The 20,439-nt window shown below is 37.1% G+C and overlaps 1 protein-coding gene across 1 annotated transcript in view; it reads right to left on the minus strand.

Annotated features, from left to right (window-relative positions):
- Positions 1-20,439, minus strand: part of FAM13A (family with sequence similarity 13 member A) — a 325,186-nt gene that overhangs the window by 294,993 nt on the left and 9,754 nt on the right. Inside the window, exon 2 of the mRNA XM_080797468.1 lies at positions 2,178-2,367. Within this exon, the coding sequence (XP_080653594.1) occupies positions 2,178-2,367 (190 nt within the window). The remainder of the gene's footprint in view (positions 1-2,177; positions 2,368-20,439) is intronic.

Consider the following 20,439-nt stretch of genomic DNA (forward strand, 5'->3'; position numbering starts at 1 on the left):
AAATGATACGTGTATCTGGTCAGTGTGTAAGGGAAAAAAGAACTACATGAGTAAAGCTTTTTATGCAATATGGAAAGATCTCCACAATATACTGCTAAATGACTTTTTTAAAAGATTTCTAACAGTGTGAATGGTATGCTGTATTTATGTTCACAGGGAAAAAGAGAACATATGCATATATGATTATAGATATTCATAAAATATCTTTGTAAGACTATATCAGATGCTGTGAAGTAATGTTTCTGAGAAGGGAAATGAATAATCAGGGGACAGGTTTTAGAGGGAGAGATTTTTCAGTGCATATCCAGTATTTTGTACCACGTGATATTAACTATTCAATAATTTCTTAAAACTTAAAAATGAAAATGATTTTACATAAGTGTAACCCCAAGAGGCTATAACTCAGTCATTATTAGGTAAAAGATCAGAACACTGACTATACCAAAAACCAAAATATTTTAGGTAGTCATACTTTGTATTCAAATGAATAATACTGAACAACCCTATTTAAGAGATTAAATGAATTACCTAGAGATCCATTTATATCTAAATCAGTAGCATACAGTTTTACTCAATACTGAGTGTTTCTGAGATCTTCAGAGCTCTCACAATTTAATGTGATTTCAAGACCCTGGAGGTGGAGGCCATACTGTATACTACACCTTTTTGGTTTAACCTGTTTAAAGTATTTGAATAAACCCAGAGCTCTTCTCTAAGAATCTTACCTGTCTGCAGCTTATCATCCTCTAAAAAATAAGGGGATAGCGCCTATAAAGTAAGGGTACAAGCCTGGCTCTTCAGTTTTTGGAACAAAATATCATTTTGTCTTCTACATACCTAGTAACCTGAGCAAATAGTTGCTTTTTCAGTTAACACAAAACACCTGATCTTTTGAGGGCTGAACTACGTGCCATACCCTTCCTGTCACGAGCTGACTCACATTCCTACAGAGGAACAGATGCACTCTCCTTCTCACGTATTTCCAATGAAGGATTGTTCTTAGTAGGGGGGAATGGACTCGTAATCATGGGAAGATAAGGAAACAAACTGCACAAAGTACAGAATGCCTCTGAAGTCTCAAGTTTTACCTTTAAAAATTCTTACTAATTTTAAACTCTATTCTGCAATGAGTCTTTGTGTAGAAATGTTGTTTCACTATAGAAAACAATGAAAATTCCAAGCTTTTCCCCTCACAAGATTTCCTTCCCGAACCTGCTAAAGACTATTGACATTTATTATGTAGTTTGGGTCTTTCCTATAATATTGCCCTAGTTTGAAAAGCATGAATGTCGGGAATATGGAAGAATTTTCTCTCTACTTCTCCAGGTTTTTAAGTCCCATTTTAAATTAAAATCATTTTAAAAAGCTGTGAGATAGATCTTAAAAACAGATTTATCTTTTTATCATTCAATGAACTATATTATTCTCCAACTCTTTTACATGCTTAATTGTATCACTTCAAAAGTAAATGACCCCCCATAATAGGCTATATACCATACTTCTTCCCCCCTTTTTTTAGTATCTCTACCGAGCTTATGAAAGCAATCAAGGCATCCAGTAAGTTCAGGATTGAACTCAGCTGAAAAAGATACCCCAGAAGTGTTTTGTTTTACTAAAAATTACTCAGTTGGAATCTAATGAATCAAGAGAAGTCACTATTGTTAGAACAGTGTATTTTATCTAATTTTTATTTTCTTTTTAGATTTTAGTTGACCCAGAGAGAGGGAAAGAGAGAGAGAGAGCATGCACACACGCACATGCACACACAAGCAGGGGGAGCGGCAGACAGATAGGGAGGAGCAGACTCCCCACTGAGCAGGGAGCCTCATGTGCCCCAATCCCAGGACTCTGGGATTATGACCTGAGCCTAAGGCAGACGCTTAACCGACTGAGCCACCCAGGTGCCCCAGAACAGCATATTTTAGAACTCAAAACTAGGAATCATTCCAAATTAGAAACGTTCAGTTTCATGGTAAATTGAACAGTGGTGTCAAAACAACATTACACCGTAATAATGCTCTTAATGTCCTTTTTAAGGGAAAAGCTATATTACATAACTTGATATTCTAATTAAGGTGTTTTAGGGAATATACTAACACATGGTGAAGCAGTTCACACGGAAACCTCCTTCTCGTGTGCAGGAACAGTAAACGCAACAAAATGAAACCGCGACTTACCATGCTTCACCAGGTACTCCACTATAGTCCCCACTATAGCTGGAACGCCGTTCTCCGTGAGCCCCTGCTGCTGAAGATCTTGGAGGCTGACTCCAAATAACTTCTTATAGGTCGAGCTCCTCGGGTCATTTAGTGGCACCGCCACTATCTTTTTCATGTCTTCTTTCAGCCGAACCGCTGTTTTACTTTGCTTAAAAAAACATAAGAAGAAAGAGCAGTCAGTCATATTTACCACAGGGGGCTGCATGGCTACCTGAATTGAAATGCAAAAGTCCGGAGACCCATAGGAGGGGTTCTTCACTAATTTTTACTTCCACTCAAGTCAAAACTACTAAAATCTCTCACAGGTTGCCCAGTATTATGAATGGCACATACTGATAGAATAGTTAAAAGGAATGAAAAATGAGAAACCTAAAGCCACAACTTAACCGTAGCTAAGGGAGGGAGCAATAAATACACTGCAGTAGCTAAGAGAGATTATTACAGTTACCAAGGGGTGTGACCAGAAGCACCTGGTTAACCGGAAGAGAAACTCACACAAGATCACTGAAACTCCATGTAGATCCTAGAACCACAAGAAGTTTCTGAAGATGAAAATCTATCTAGATGCCATTTTAAAGTAGCTTTAATTTGGAGTCTTAGAAAAACTACATTTAAGTAGAGTGAACATTTGTTTCTCTGATTTAATTACATCTGTGACTATCTCTTCAGTATTTTGGCACATAAAATCAGCTCAGTTCTCACTCAAGTTCAAAATATTCCATCTCTGAAATGGCAACATCTCAGGTAGTCACAATTTAAACATTTTCACAAGACTGTACATATTATAAAGTTAAAAAGTACAGCTTATATTTAACTGATTCAAATTATCACTACAATGAAAAATCCAAACAAATGTTTCTTTCTTTTAATGGAAATTTGTACCCCAAGGGAGTATTACATTACACCATATTAAATTTTATCTTTTATAACTAAATGAGGGATTTTCTTTTTAAAGCATGTGTGCTATATAAATGTTATGTATTTATGAGTCTAAACACTGAAAAGCTGGAAAAATGCAAACCGTTTTATCTGGGGACAGAGGCAGTGGATTGGGGGAAATTTTCACTCTCTGAGAATGAATGTAGCAACCAACCAAAGTGTAAATACTGTAAGTGCAAGCTCCTGTAGTATCACCACCTAAAAGTAGAAACCTTACCTCCAGTTTAGAATTGAGGAAACCAAGATCAGAGTTAAGTAATTTAGCAGAAGTCACAGAACTGGTAACTTCCATCCTCCTCTAGGTGCATGTTCCTCTCAAAGTGAGATTTATATTAATGTCCTAGTGCAGTTTGTATATAATTATAGTAACATACTATAATCAACTCTGTATATGACCCGAGGAAATGACAAAGTTAATTCTATAATCTTGATTTTGAGTATGGTCCCTGTATTTTCAATTTGATTTTGGATCTTATAATCTACAGAATCAAACCAACTTCCATTGAGATGTTTATCTATTTTGGTAGGTCATATTTGCAAGCCAGATTTTTCTAGTGAAAATTCGGCAAATGTAAAATTATAATAGAGATTTAGTATCTACTTATATTATAGATAATACTACAGATTTAATATCTATTAATATTATTTTATCATGCTGTTAGCTACTACAGAGTATTAGTATGGGCAGTAACTATGACCTATTGCTAAGGAAATTATTAATTTATCAATTAAGCCAAATTTATAATAGCTAATAATTTTTTTTGAGGACTCAAAAACCTATCAATCTCCTTCAACTGAACATATGAGAAATTTCGGTCCACCAGGTGTATCTGGTGAGCAAGAAGCCAAAAAGTAACCAGTACTAATGAAACTTGGAAAATACTCTCAAAATGTAGCATTAAAAACAGCTGGCAATAAAAGGTTAAATCCTACACATTTTCTAAAATTAAAAAAAAATTTTTTTTTCCGTGTTCCAAGATTGTTTATGCACCGCACCCAGTGCTCCATGCAATATGTGCCCTCCTTAATACCCACCACCAGGCTCACCCAGCCCCCACCGCTCTCCCCTCCAAAACCCTCAGTTTGTTTCTCAGAGTCCACAGTCTCTCATGGCTTGTCTTCCCTTCTGATTTCCCCCAACACACTTCTCCTCTCCATCTCCCAATGTCCTCCGTGTTATTTCTTATGCTCCACAAGTAAGTGAAACCATACGATAATTGACGCTCTCTGCTTGACTTATTTCACTCAGCATAATCTCCTCCAGTCCCATCCATGCTGATACAAAAGTTGGGTATGCATCCTTTCTGATGGAGGCGTAATATTCCATTGTATATATGGAGCATATCTTCTTTATCCATTCATCTGTTGAAGGGCATCTTGGCTCCTCCCAAAGTTTGGCAACTGTGGCCATTGCTGCTATGAACATTGGGGTACAGATGGCCCTTCTTCTCACTACATCTATATCTTTGGGGTAAATACCCAGTAGTGCAACTGCAGGGTCATAGGGTAGCTCTATTTTTAATTTCTTAAGGAATCTCCACACTGTTTTCCAAAGTGGCTGCACCAACTTGCATTCCCACCAATAGTGTAAGAGGGTTCCCCTTTCTCCACATCCTCTCCAACACTTGTTGTTTACTGTCTTGTTGATTTTGGCCATTCTGACTGGTGTAAGGTGGTATCTCAATGTGGTTTTACAAATCCTGCACATTTTATCTTACTTTTGTTTTATCTTCTTATAGGGACAATACAGCATAGTGTTTTGGAGCATGGCACCAGGCTTCCTGTTTCAAGTTTCATTCTGCTCTAATTAGCTGTGAACCTTGGACAAGTCACTTGACTTCTGTGTGCCTATTTCCCCATCTGTGAAATGGTGATGCTAAGAGTTCCTCTCTCACGTGGATATAGGAGACTGAAATGAATTCATATACATAAAGGAATGAGAAGAGCATTTGGCACACTAATTATGGATTGTTACAAATCATTACAACCATCATCACCATCATCCTTATTCTTCCAGGAAGTTATCCTGATTTCTTCTTTAGAAAATGGAGATACACTCAATAATTTCTATACTCAATGTGCGTCCGAAGTTTGCTGTTTAAGAAGGCATCGTGGTTAAGACATGTTTGCTGGGTAGTCTGATAATCTAATTATTCTCTACATATCTCTAATATCCTATAATATGTAAGAATGACTTCTGAATGATACAGATGGAACAATTTTGTACATATGTATCAGAATTCCCAAAGTTTTTATTAGAAAGTCAAGGTTTTCTTGGAAATGCTTGAGTTTAACACCTTGAATTAGTGCTCTTTCTGCTAACACCCCTGCTCTCCACTCCGTCCTTTAGTCGGAACTGCAGTCAGCAGGTTAGGTCTCCTGTTAGTAGACAGTGTAGAGAAGCAATCTTGGTATTATGGATTAGAAAGTTTTCAAGGAAGAGCCAGGCAATGGACCTCATAGACACTGAAGTGATTGCAAATTGAACCAGTTGTTTACTCAATATAAAGCTGCACCACTGGGGCACCTGGGTGGCTCAGTGGGTTGGAGCCTCTGCCTTCAGCTCGGGTCATGATCCCAGGGTCCTGGGATCGAGCCCCGCATCGGGCTCTCTGCTCAGCAGGGAGCCTGCTTCCTCCTCTCTCTCTGCCTGCCTCTCTGCCTACTTCTGATCTCTGTCTGCCAAATAAATAAAATCTTAAAAAAAAAAAAAAAAGCTGCACCACACTGAAAATTTATATGTAATCATAATGAAAGAACCTCTGTTTTCAACTGGTAAGAATTCAGGTTAACATTTTAAAAATAAATAATGTTTAAAAAAAAACACACAATGAAACAAAACCACTGTACTTCCAGAGTCATCACAATCTGTCAGTGACCACAAATATATAATAAAGTCTAGCCTGGTTGGTGAAGAAATCAGCTAGCAGGAAGCAATGAATTGTTACCAGTAGTTTATGCCTAAACTACTATACTACTTCAGTAGTTTATACCTAAGTTATTAAAAAAAATATTACAGCAGCTTATAGCAAATATAATAATCCCTTCTGGATGGGGTGCCCGGGTAGCTCAGTGGGTTAAGCCTCTGCCTTCGGCTCAGGTCATGATCTCAAGGTCCTAGGATCGAGCCCCACATGGGGCTCTCTGCTCAGCAGGGAACCTGCTTCCCCCCTCTCTCTGCCTATGTCTCTGCCTACTTGTGATCTCCCTCTCTCTGTCAAATAAATAAATAAAATCTTTTAAAAAAAATATCCCTTCTGGTAAGTAATATTCAATAGTCCTTTGGTCATGGAAAAATAAAGTGGCTGTAAAAACAAAGTCATTTATGATTAATTCTACTTAAACTGAAATTATTTTCTACTCTTAGACAATGATATATCATTACTGCTTTATAAATGTAAAAATCTATGGAATTTTACCTTTTCAAACATGTACCTTACCTTTCTTGATTTAAAATAAGCTAAAAATAATGGCTAATTAAAATATTGAGTCAAACTTAACTCTCTAAACTTTGCTTTGTGTATATTCCCATTCATCAAGTATTTGTTGGTTTGGGGTCACCTAGTCTCCACTTCTCCCCCCCACCTTTCTTTTTCTAGTAACATACCCTAACTACTGTCTTTTGGGTAAGGACTATACACTTATTGTGAATAACTTTGCAGGGACTGCCACTGAAAAGGACCACCTTGTCTTTAGCAAGAACCAGCCTCAGGCTCCCTACCAGGTCCATCAGACCTTTCTCTCTCTCTCTCTCTTTTTTTTTTTTTTTAAGATTGTATTTATTTATTTGACAGAGATCACAAGTAGGCAGAGAGGCAGGCAGAGAGAGAGGGGGAAGCAGGCTCCCTGCTGAGCAGAGAGCCTGATGTGGGGCTCGATCCGAGGACCCTGAGACCATGACCTGAGCTGAAGACAGAGGCTTAACCCACTGAGCCACCCAGGCGCCCCCAGACCTTTCTCTCTTGCAGGCCACTGATGCCTGAGTGGATTGTCACAAGCACAGAAAAAGGCTGGAGCTAATTGGTTCCAGCTGCAGTGTTCTCAAAAGCTGTTAATTAACCACTAGATTAACTCTTGCCACCTGCATTGTTGGAGCGGCTATGGTCCCTGAGCTGCCCTGACACTGGTGCTTCAGCTGTTCTTTCCACGTGGTGATCCACTCCATAACCCGCTACTGAAGTTTCTTTGGCTTTAAGGTAGCCAAAATCTATTTCTGTTCTGAGGCAGATGGACAGACAGATACACACACACCTGATCAAAGTACTTTGAAAAAATAAAAGAAGTCAGAGCATATAGAAAACCACGATTTTAGTAAGGAAAAAATCAGAAGGATAACGATAGCAAACATACATGAAGTTTGCTGACCATGTCATAGTTTCAGATACTTGAGTTGGTTTCACTTGTTAAACCCCGGAAAAGAAATACTAGGAAGGAAGAGCCTTCTGTGATCCCCATTTTACAGAAACACACAAATCTAAGTAATGTGCTCTAGGTCATATCAAGGATATGGTGTAGCCAAGAGTCACACTAAAGCAATCTGATTCCAGAGGGCAGACACTTCATTCTGCCTCCACAAAAGATGCGGTGAGACAAAAAGCACATGCTGGGCAGTCCAGTGCCCTTGTCAGAAATGAGGGAAGTCCTAACTTTGTGGAATAGGAAAATAAAGTCAGATATGCTCAGAAGCAACATCAATATTTCTGATATTAAAACATAGAAAGAGAATATTTTCATCAATCTTGTAAATGGGATGAGTTCAGAAGCCTTGAGTTTTTGAATAGCTAACATCCACTGGGTGCTGATTTGTGCCAGCTCTGTTGTAAGTATTTTAAAATCAACATCTCTAGGGGCACCTGGGTGGCTTAGTGGGTTAAGGCCTCTGCCTTCAGCTCAGGTCATGATCCCAGGGTCCTGGGATTGAGCCCCACATCGGGCTCTCTGCTCAGCAGGGAGCCTGCTTCCTCCCTTCTCTCTCTGCCTGCCTCTCTGCCTACTTGTGATCTCTGTCTGTCAAATAAATAAAATGAAATTTAAAAAAAAAAAAAATCAACATCTCTAAAATTTAAAACAACCCTATCGGTGGACACGTTTACTACGCCCACCGGGACAAGGAAACTAAGGCACAAATGAAAAGGAAGCTGCCCACGTTTACACAACTAGTAAGTTTTAGAGAATGTAACCCCAGGTGGTCTGGCTCCAGCACTTGAGCTCTTAACCAAGACACAGTTCCAGAACCTTTAATATTGGTTTTACAGGGACCCAAGGGGACAACAACTACATGTAGCTCTTTGTTTGCAGAGCTTAATAGAAAATCAATTTGAGACTACTAAATTCAACAGCTTATGTTGCCCTAAAGCAATCCTCCAAGAATTTAAGTACCAAGATTTTAAGGTACTTTGAAGAACAATCAGATTACATCGCCAGTTAAATTTGGAGCCAGGGGCCTTAAAACGCTCTGGAATTGGGACTAGGACTAATACATCTATCCACCACCAAACAAAAGAAGTCCAAGGAAAGCGCAAGATCAACCTGAGACTTCTTGTTCCAGAAAGGCAAGGGAATGGTCAAGGACTAAAGGGATGTGTCAAAAAGAACTGTGGGCCAGAGTAAATGGGCTCCTCCTGGCCAAATCTGGAGTAGGTGGAACACCAAGAGTAAGAACAACTGTAAGTGATTACAATATACTGTGTAAATAAAAATGAGGTTTAGAAGAGAAGGGTTTTGGGGCACCTGGGTGGCTCAGTGGGTTAAAGCCTCTGCCTTCAGCTCAGGTCATGATCCCAGGGTCCTGGGATCAAGCCCCACATCAGGCTCTCTTCTCAGCAGGGAGCCTGCTTCCTCCCTGCTCTCTCTACCTGCCTCTCTGCCTGCTTGTGATCTCTGTCTGTCAAATAAATAAATAAATAAAAAGAATAAAAGGGTTTTTTGGTTTTGTTTTTTTTTTTTTAAAGTAAAGGTTCTCCATGCAGAAAATCCTGCAGCTAAATGTAGGAAAATGTAGGGAAAAATGTAGGAAAATGTAGGGAAAAAAGCAGAATCAAAAAAATCAACTTCTGGGGCACCTGGGTGGCTCAGTGGGTTAAGCCTCTGTCTTCGGCCCAGGTCATGATCTCAGGGTGCTGGGATCGAGCCCCGCATCGGGCTCTCTGCTCAGCGGGGAGCCTGCATCCCCCTCTCTCTCTGCCTGCCTCTCTGCCTACTTGTCATCTCTCTCTCTCAAATAAATAAAATTTAAATAAATAAATAAAAAGAAATCCAAGTCTGTAGGTTGCATTTCTATTAAAAAAAAAAAATCAACTTCCACAAATCATTTAACAAGTGATCCTATCCAGGATTATGAATAGACGCTAAAATGTCCGGTGAAAAATTGATGGAGAACAGGATCTTCACAAATCAAAGATCACATAGTTTTTGCAAGGGGGAAAAAAAAGCTGCCTTTACAATTGATATCCAGGTATATTCACTTTAACTCAAAAAATCAAATTTATCATGAGAAGATTTGACATTATGTGCTCCTGATGTAACATGCAGAACACCTCATTTACAAAGTATTCTTGCCACAAATGTTTAAACTGATGTAAATATAGCCTCTAAACCCGATAGTCTATAGGAAATACAAAAGCTAAAAGAATAAGTGGAAGAGACCATGAGAAAACAATTTAGACAAATCCAAAATGAGGGACATTCTAACAGACAACTGGCCAGGACTCTTCAAAATGTTAAGAATCATGAAGGAAAGACTGATTCTAGATTTAAAAGGAATTAAAATACACAAACTTTAAATGTAATATATGAATCTTGATCGGTTCCTGATTTAAAAAAAAACAAAACCTTGTCTCTTTGAGACAACTGGAGAAATCTAGGTATGTGTTGTATATTATTAGATGGACTTTCTACAAATGTTTTCAAGTATAACGAAATTGTGTAACATCTAATTTATTTCACCTTTAGAGCGTTCCTTATTCTTATGAGGTGCATGCTGAAGTAGGGGTATAGTGTTAAGTCCTCAAATATTTTAAAATCAAATACAAAATGTATTCATGTATATGTATATATTTATATATATGCAATGTATTTATGCACAGAGAAAGAGTGGGCACAAATAGAGTAGAAAGCAAAATTTTAAATTTAAGTGGACAATATATGAAGTGTTTATTTTACTATCCTTTAAATTTATGAGTGCTTGGGTTTTTTTTTAGTAATAAAAATTAGGAAAAATAGGAAGCTCTAGTAGAGACTCCCTACTAACAAAAAGTAACACAATTTTGACAGTACAATTAGGAGGAAAAGGAACATATTTTCTTCAAATTGCAATTAAAAAATAATTATAACAACTGTGGGGTTATTCTTACACAGAGACCTAGACAATCATATTAACTTGGATAGGGTTGGATCATTGGGAAAGCACTCTCTCTGAAATTAGAGTACCTGGGTTTGAAAACCTGTTTGCCACTGACTTGTGTATTCTCAGCAAGAATGCCAGCCTCTGGCCAAATGTGCAGCTTTGGAGAGAGGCAAAGGCAACAATAAGAATGACCCATCGTCTCTGTCCAGCCATTAATAGCTGAGTCAAGTTAGGGGTCACTGGGAGGACAAGTACTGAAGCGAAATCATCATCACTTTCAGCCTGTTGAGCTTATAAAATTTTTCATCTACACCAAGACTGGGTCCTTATCTATTAAATGCAATAAAAACACCTACTTTAAAGTGTTAGAAAGTTTAATAAGATAATGCATGTTGAAGTACCTATCATACAACCAGAAGAGAGTCAATGATAAAAAATGCTAATTTCTTTGGGGTAACCAATTCTTTGAAAAGACACTGTAGCACAGTTTGTACTAGGTTACTAATGGGTCATATTTTTTTTTTCTTCCCCATTAACAGAACTCTGATTTTGTTTGACAGGATGAGGAACAAAGTACCCAGTTAAAATATACCACCTTCCTTGCAGCATTATCCTTATAGATATGGATGGCCATATACCTAAGTTTGGCCAATGAGATACAAATGGAAATTGTTAGGACCACCAGAAAAAAACTCCTTTTATTAAACAGGAGGACAGCCCATTCTGATCCCCATATCCCTGTTCCCTGCTGAGATCACAGATATAAGGCCTGGTAGCCATCTTGTGACTAGGTAGCAACCCAGAAACTAGAAGCTAAGCTCTAGGACAGTAAAATAGAAAAACAAAAGGGACTTGTACCCTGAGGACATCATAGAGTTCACTCAGAATACTTATCTTCAGACTTGTATTTTTTTTTTAACATGAAAGGGGGAAAATCCAATTTCAAATAACACTGTCAGAATTTCAACATTTATTGAAGATTTATTGTTAAGGAAATAAGGAGCATTCTATAAAACAGTTTTTTCCAAATCTAGCTCATTAATTCTAAAAATCAAAGCAGTTGAGGGGTATCTTATTAGTTATCCTTAGACAATCTATCAATATCTATATGCTTTGTAAGACTAAACAATGGTTCTTAAGCTAGAATCCATGGCTAATGAATCCAACAAAATACATGAAACATTCTACTTTTAGAAAGCATAAAGTTGACACAAATTAATGAAAAGATAGCCCATGCTCATGTATCATGAGAATATTGTTAAAGTGTCCATACTACCCAAAAGCAATCTACAGATTCAATGCAATCCCTATCAAAATTCCAATAGCATTTTTCATGGAATTAGAACAAATAATTCTAAAATTTGTATGCAACTACAAAAGGCCCAAATAGCCAAAGCAATCTTGAGGAAGAATAAAGGTGGAGGCAGCATGCTCCTTAATTTCAAACTATATTACAAAGCTATAGTAATCAAAATAGTGTGGTATTGACACTATTAAAAACACATAGATCAATCTAACAGAATAGAGAGCCCAGAAATAAATCCGCACATATTTGGTGAATTAATTTACAACACAGGAGCCAAGAATATACAATGGGAAAGGACAGTTTCTTCAATAAGTGATGTTGGAAAAACTAGACAGCCACATACTAAAGAATGAAACTGGACCGCTATTTTATACAATGCCACAAAAATTAATTCAAAATGGATTAAAGGCTTGAACATAAGATCAGAAACCATAAGAATCCTAGAAGAAAACATAGGCAGTAAGCTCCTTGACATCACTCTTAGCAATAATTTCTTTGGATTTGATACCAAAAGCAAAGGCAACAAAAGCAAAAATAAGTAAGCGGGACTACACCAAACTATAAAGCTTCTGCACAGCAAAGGAAACCATTAACAAAATAAACAGGCAACCTAATTAATGAGAGAAAATATTTGCAAATCATATCTGAAAAGAGGTTAATATTCAAAATGTATGAAGAGTTCATACATCTTACTAGCAAAAACAAAACAACAACAGCAAAAAAACTCACTAAAAAATGGGCAGAAGATCTGAATAAACATTCTTCCAAAGAAAAACCAATAGCCAACAGTTTTTTGGAAAGATGCTCAACATCACCCATCAGAGAAATGAAAATCAAACCACAACGAGCTGTCACCTCACAGCTGTTAGAGTGGCTATTATAAAATAGAGCTAAGTGCTGGCAAAAATGTGAGAAGGTAAGCCTTGTTCTCTTTTGGGGGGATTTTAAATTGGTGCAGCTACCATGGAAAAGAGTACTGAGGTTCCTCAAAACTAAAAATAGAACTACTGTATGATCTAGCAATTCTACTTCTGGGTATTTATCCAAAGAAGACAAAAACACTAATTCAAAAAAGATATGTGCACCCCGTGTTCACTGGAACATTATATGCAGTAGCCAAGACATGGAAACAATCTAATGTCCATCAAAGAATGAATGGATAAAAGAAAGCGTTACGTGTACATATATGTATATCCACATAAATATAGATATACACATATATACACATATATTTACACACACACACACACACATACACACATACACACAATGGAATATTCAGCCATAAGAATGAATAAAACCTTTCCATCTTTGATAATATGGATGGACCCTAAGGGCATTATGGTAAATAAGTCAGAAGGAAAAAGACAAATACCATGTGAATCCAAACAAACTTTTACAATGGAATCTAAACAAACAAGCAACCAAGCCCATAGATACAGAGAACAGACTGGTGGCTGCTAGAGGAGGCATGGAGAGGTGAGTCAAATGGGTGAAGGGAGATCAAACAGTACAAATCCAGCTATAAAATAATTAGATCAGAGGGATGTGAAGTACTGCATGGTGGCTACAATTAATAATACTGCAGGGTGCCTGGGTGGCTCAGTGGGTTAAGCCTCTGCCTTCAGCTCAGGTCATGATCTCAGGGTCCTGGGATCAGCCCCACATCAGGCTCTCTGCTCAGCAGGGAGCCTGCTTCCCCCTCTCTCTCTGCCTGCCTCTCTGCCTACTTGTGATCTCTCTTTAAAAAAAAAAAAAAAAAAACTGCATATTTGAAAGTTGCTAAGAGACTATATCTCAATTACAAAATTTTTTTTTGTGATGAGATTTTTAAGTATGGTGTAAACTAGACTTACTACAGCGATCATGCTGCAAAGTATGAAAATACTGAATCATTCCATTGTATACTTGAAACTAATGTCCTACGTATCAATCATACCTCAATTAAAAAAAATCATAATCTCCAAGGAGGTCTATGATGGAAAAAATTAAGATTTAAGAATCTCTATACATTTATAGAAAAGTTAGGTTTAATCAAGAGAAATGTTTTTAAAAACCTGATTTCTCTATGCAAATAAACTGTACTTAAAAAATATCTTAGATCATCTTGTATCTCACAAGGAAGTTCAACTAATGTCTACAATTTAGGCTAAAAAGATTAAAAAGATAAGTCCATATGTTATCTCATATTTTTGAAATGTTCAAGAAACCAGTAAAAATCTTGCGAATTTTATCACTTCTCCTGAAACCACACAGATTAAGAAGAGGATGAAGAAAAGTAACATGACAGAAAAACTGTAAACTCCAATTTGTATGTAAGTGATGCTAAAGGTGAAGATGGGGCAGGAAGCATACAGTAGATATCCTAACAGCACTCTGAGGGGTCTAGAGAGAGCCAGTATGGACGCAGCACAGAAAGGTCTTTAAACTCTCTTGGGATTTTTTCTTTAAAGATAGAATATACTTTAAGAGGGAGCTGAATGGGGCTTAACTGCTTAAACAAAGAGGACAAAGAAGGTGCAGAAAGTAGGGACAAGGGGCAGATATCATGAAGCACTAGAAAAATACACCACTTACATCACCATAGGTTTCATTCCCTTGGAGAGCAAGTTTATGGAGAAAAGACAATAGAGCCCTCCTGACTCAGGTTCACTTACGAGAGGCAAAAGAGAGATGGGCAAACAAGGGCCATGCTTAAGAAAATAGTCCTTTTGCGGGGCACCTGGGTGGCTCAGGGGTTTAAGCCTCTGCCTTCAGCTCAGGTCATGATCTCAGGGTCCTGGGATCGAGCCCCGCATCGGGCTCTCTGCTCAGCAGGAGCCTGCTTCCCCCTCTCTCTGTCTGCCTCTCTGCCTAGCTCTGATTTCTCTCTGTCAAATAAATAAAATCTTAAAAAAAAAAAAAAATAGTCCTTTTGGTAGCAACAGAGGGAGTGCCAGGGTAGTGTAACTTGAAAAGCTGTGTTGGCCCCCCATCACTACACTGCACAGGAACCTCTTGCTACTGATATCACAAAAATCCATCTCACTGAAATATGAGTAAGAAAAAAGGAACAGTAACTATATGGAGATAGCTCTTTAAAAAAGTATTAAAAAAGCATCATGACTTTCCTGAAATAACGCATCACAAAATCCTTACCAAGAAGCAGATGGAAACTGTAACCTAACAAACAGAACTAACAAAATGAATAAAGAAATGATACCAAAAGACAGGCAGTAACAAGATAATGCCTACCACTCAAAAACGAAAAAAACCAAACAAACCACTTAAAAAATGGGCAAAGAAGCTAAATAGATATTTCTTTAAAGACAATATAAAAATGTTCAATAAGCACATGAAAAGATGCTCAATATCACTAGTCATTAGGGAAATATCAATCAAAACCACAGTGATCACAAGCAGTAACCGCTTTGACATCAGCCATACCAACTTCTTTCTAGATATGTCTCCTGAAGCACGGGAAACAAAAGCATAAATAAACTATTGGGATTTCATCAAAATAAAAAGCTTCTGCACAATGAAGGAAATGATCAATAAAATTTAAAGGCAACCTACAGAATGGGAGAAGATATTTGCAAATGACATATCTGATAAAGAATTAGTATCAAAGTCTATAAAGATCTTATCAAACTCAACACCCTCCAAAAATGAAAAATCCAATTAAAAATGGGCAGAAGACATGAATAGACATTTTTCCAAAGAAAATATACGACAGCCAAGAGACACATGAAAAGATGCTCAACATCATCAGGGAACTACAAATCAAAATTACAATGAGATGTCACCTCACTCGTGTCAGAATGGCTAAAATCAACACAAGAAACAAGAGGTTTTGATGAGGATGTGGAGAAAAGAGAACCCTCTTTATACTGTTGGTAGAAAACACTCTGGAAAACAATATGGAGGTTCCTCAAAAAGTTAAAAATAGAATTATCCTAAAATCCAGTAATTGCACTCTAGATATTTACCCAAAGAATACAAAAATACTAATTCAAAGGTATACATGTACTCCAATTTTTATAGCAGCATTTTCTACAATAGCTAAATTATGGAAACACTCCAAGAGTCCATTGACTAATGAATAAATAAAGAATGGTATACATACACAATGGGGTATTAGTCAACCACAGAAAAGAATGAAATCTTGCTATTTGCAATGACATGGATGGAAGTAGAGTGTATTATCCTAAGTGAAATAAGTCAATCAGAGAAAGAGAAATACCATATGATTTCACTCATGTGTGGCATTTAGAAAACAAAAGAGTAAGGGATAAAATGAGAGAGGCAAACCGAAAAACAAATTCTTAACTATAGAAAACAAACTGATGGTTACTGGAGGGGAGGTGGGTGGGGGTGGGGGTTAAATAGGTGATGGGGATTAAGAAGGGCACTTGTGAGGAGAACAGGATATTGTATGGAAGTGATGAATCACTACATTGTACACCTGAAGATAGTATAACACTGTGTTAACTGGAATTTAAATGAAAACTTTTTAAAAAGATGCGACATTAAAAAAAAAGACAAAACCATATCAGAATCATTCTGCTGTTTAACGAAAACTAAACAAAAACCATAGTGAGATACTGCTTTACATCCACTAAGATGGTTATTAAAAAACAAACAAAACAAAAATAAATAACAACAACAACAAAAAACCCCAGAAAACAAGTCCTGACTAGGATATGAAAAACCTGGAGCCTTCATACGTCACCGGTGGCAATGTAACAACTGTACTCTAAGGAAAACTGGTGGTTCCTCAAAAAGTTAAATATAAAACTTCCCGTGTGATCCAGCAATTTCACTTCTGGATATATTCCTGAAAGCCAAGGACTCAAGATACTTATAAACCTATGTTCACAGCAGCATTAGCCCTAATGGCCAAAAAGTAAAAACTATCCAAATGTCCATCAACAGACGAATGAAATGCAGTATGTATATACATCGTGGAATATTATTCAGCTTTATAAAGGAATGAAATTCTGACACATGCTATAACATCGATGAAGTTTGAAAACAGTATCAAACAAACAAAAAAAAAAACAAAAATTCCATGTTTCTACTTATGAGATATCTAGGAGAGGCAGATTCATAGAGACTGGAAATAGAAGAATGGTTACTAGAGGCCAGGGGGCAAAGAAGGGAATGGGCAGATATTTAAGGGGTACAAAGTTTAGGATGAAAATGATGCAAAGTTCTGGAAGTGGATAATCATAACTGTTACACAACTTCGTACTAATGCCATGGAACTGTATTTCAAAAAATGGTTAAAATGCTAAGTTTAATGAGTTTTATGTTATGCATATTCCACCACAATCAAAATAAAACTTAATGAATTGATTACGAATTGAATTGATTACAAAGCTGAAATGTAAAAATTTAGGGAAGAGATAATCAGTCCATAGGAGAATGTGAAATGGAAACTGGCAGAACCATGAAGGGAAGAAAAGGAAAAGACAAAAAAAAAAATTTCAGAAATGAAGACTAAATTATCAAGAGCACAAAGGAGAATAGCTGTTAACAGCATAGTAAGGGAAAGAGAGGACATAAATGAGAAAAGTAGACATCATGAAACATTAAAAAAAGAATGACAGGGTTTTAAGAGATAACTACAGATACCAGTTTTAATGAGTCCCAATATAGAGTTATTGGAGTCTCCAAAGAAAAAAAACAAATAATGGAGTAGAATACCTAAAGATGTAATTCACAAAAACTATGTTTCAGCAGAAGCCCCAAATCTACAAACTGAAAAGACACACCTTAGACTCAGAACAGTTCACATGAAGATCTATTCTAGGGAAATTACTAGACTAACAATAACAAAGAGTCCCTTGGGCAGCCAGGTAAAATATCATATCATAATAAGGAAAAAAAAAAACAAACAAAAAACGAATAGCCTCAAACTTAGAGATTGCAGTATTTAATGTCAGAAGACAACAGAACAAGACTTAAAAATATTTAAGGAAAGGGGCGCCTGGGTGGCTCAGTGGGTTAAGTCTCTGCCTTCGGCTCGGGTTGTGATCCCAGGGTCCTGGGATCGAACTCCGCATCGGGCTCTCTGCTCGGCGGGGAGCCTGCTTACCCCTCTCTCTCTCTCTGCCTGCTGCTCTACCTACTTGTGATCTCTGTCAAATAAATAAATAAAATCTTAAAGAAATATATTTAAGGAAAGACTGCAGGAGCCAAATTCAATAACCAGGCAAGCTGTCCTTCATCTATAAAAGCTATAGTTTGAATATACAAAAGCTAGGAATACTTGAACCTTCCTTGAGAAAACCACCAGAGAACAAACTTTAACCAATTAATAAATGACTGAGGAGGCTTTGATGAAGTGACAAGCAAAGAAATTTTTAAAATTTAAAAAAATGTTTAAAAGGCACGCATGGAGCATAAACAATGAATTTTGGAACACTAAAATAAAATAAAATGAAATGAAAAAAAGGTAAAACAATTTAAAAGTTCATAATTAAAAAAAAAAAGAACCATGTTATATGAGGAAGGAATGAAGACCCTTCTATGATTACACTCAAACGGGAAGATTTGGGGTTGAAATACTTTCAGATTTTGAAAGAGCAGTCATGTGGTTCAGAGGACAAAACCAGAAAGTGAATGGTAGTTATCTGGAAACAGATTTTTAAGACATATGAAGAAGAAATAATAATCACGTCTAAAGACAGAACAGATCTTCTCAGGAGGTGGTGATGATCATAGTAATCAAAGGTAGGCAAAAACAATGTAATGCCATTTACCATCCTTTCTATTCATGGAAATTTTTTTGAAAAGAGAAAAAATTGGCAAGAAGCAATGGATGTAAACTGATTAAAATTTCTGGAGGGCAATTTGGCAATGCCCCAGAAAAGCTGGGGCTTCTTCCCAGGCTGTCCTCTTTTAGTCTAGATTCCCAAAGATAGGGGAGGGGCAAGTAAAAGTGAGCAAGACTCCTATCTTATACAAAGCAGACCTCTAGATATTCACAATATACTGTTATTTGCGGGAGGTAGTATAGACTACTGTAAACTAATATCAAGTTTAATCTGTCTTTAAAAGTTTTTATAAGCTCATAGAAAAACTATAGGATGTAAGCAAACATGGTACGTATTACTGTTACGGAATCTTATCATTTTCTCCTTGTTACTTATTTCTTAAAATTTATACCCTAGACATGTATCACTATTATAGCAGGAAAAATGAAAGGTAATTACAAAAAGTTGAATTTTCTATATAAAATGAAGTCAAGACCTACTGCTAACTCCCAGTGATAGAGTACAGGGTTCTACAAATCCTCTCCGACACAAATATAAAGCTGGACAAAATGGTCAAAACCATCATTTCAGGGATCTAGAAACTAACCAAAGGCAAAAACAAAACAAAACAAAACAAAAAAACCCCAAATTGGGAGACACTTATTGGTGAAAAAATGATTAAGGCTAGTGAAGAGTAATGGGAGTTTGTGGTACACTTGCCTGGGCCTACTCCAAACCATTCCTACCCCCCTGGTGGGATTGGCACAACAGTAATGAAACCAACAGTTTGGGTTCTGGCTGAATTAATCTGAAAGACAGGACAAAACCTCCACTCCCCGTGGGTCATGTATCTGAGAAAGGACTTGTATCATAATATATAAAAAGAACTCTTAAAATGCAATAAGAACCAACAACCCAATTAAAAAAAAGACACAAGATATGGACAGATATTTAACCAAAAAAGATACACAAATGGGAAAAATGTTTATGAAAAATGTCCAACATTATTAGTCATTAAATAACACTACAAATTCACTAGAATTGCTATAATAATAGAAGACTAACAATATCTTATGCTGACAAGGGTGTGTAGAAACTGGGATTCTCATACTGATGACTGGCATGTAAAATGGTACAGTCATTTTGGAAAATATTTGCCATTTTCTTAAAATATTAAACATAGGGACGCCTGGGTGGCCCAGTCATTAAGTGGCTGCCTTCGGCTCAGGTCATGATCCCAGCGTCCTGGGATCGAGCCCCACATTTGGCTCCCTGATCAGCGGGAAGCCTGCTTCTTCCTCTGCCCTCCCCCTGCTTGTGTTCCCTCTTTCATTGTGCCTCTCTCTGTCAAATAAATAAATTAAAACCTTAAAAAAAAAAAACATTAAAGATAAATTTAGCATATCATCCAGCAATTTCACTCATGGGTACCTATCCAAACGCAGCATTATTCATAACAGTAGCAAATAGCCCAAATGTGACATATCAGATAAAGGGCTAGTATCCAAGATCTATAAAGAACTTATCAAACTCAATACCCCCAAAACAAATAATCCCATCAAGAAACGGACAGAAGATATAAACAAACATTTCTCCAAAGAGGACATGCAAATGGCCAACCGACACATGAAAAAATGTTCCATATCACTTGGCATCAGGGAAATACAAATCAAAACCATAATGAGATACCAACTCACACCAGTCAGAATGGTTAAAATTTACAAGAGAGGAAACAACAAATGTTGAAGAGGATATGGAGAAAGGGGAACCCACTTACACTGTTGGTGGGAATGCAAGCTGGTACAGCCACTCTAGAAAACAGCATGGAGTTTCCTCAAGAAGTTAAAAATTAAGCTACCTCCGACCCAGCAATTGCACTACGAGGTATTT

The sequence above is a fragment of the Martes martes genome, assembly GCF_963455335.1.
Source record: "Martes martes genome assembly, chromosome: 2".
Taxonomy (NCBI): Eukaryota; Metazoa; Chordata; class Mammalia; order Carnivora; family Mustelidae; genus Martes; species Martes martes.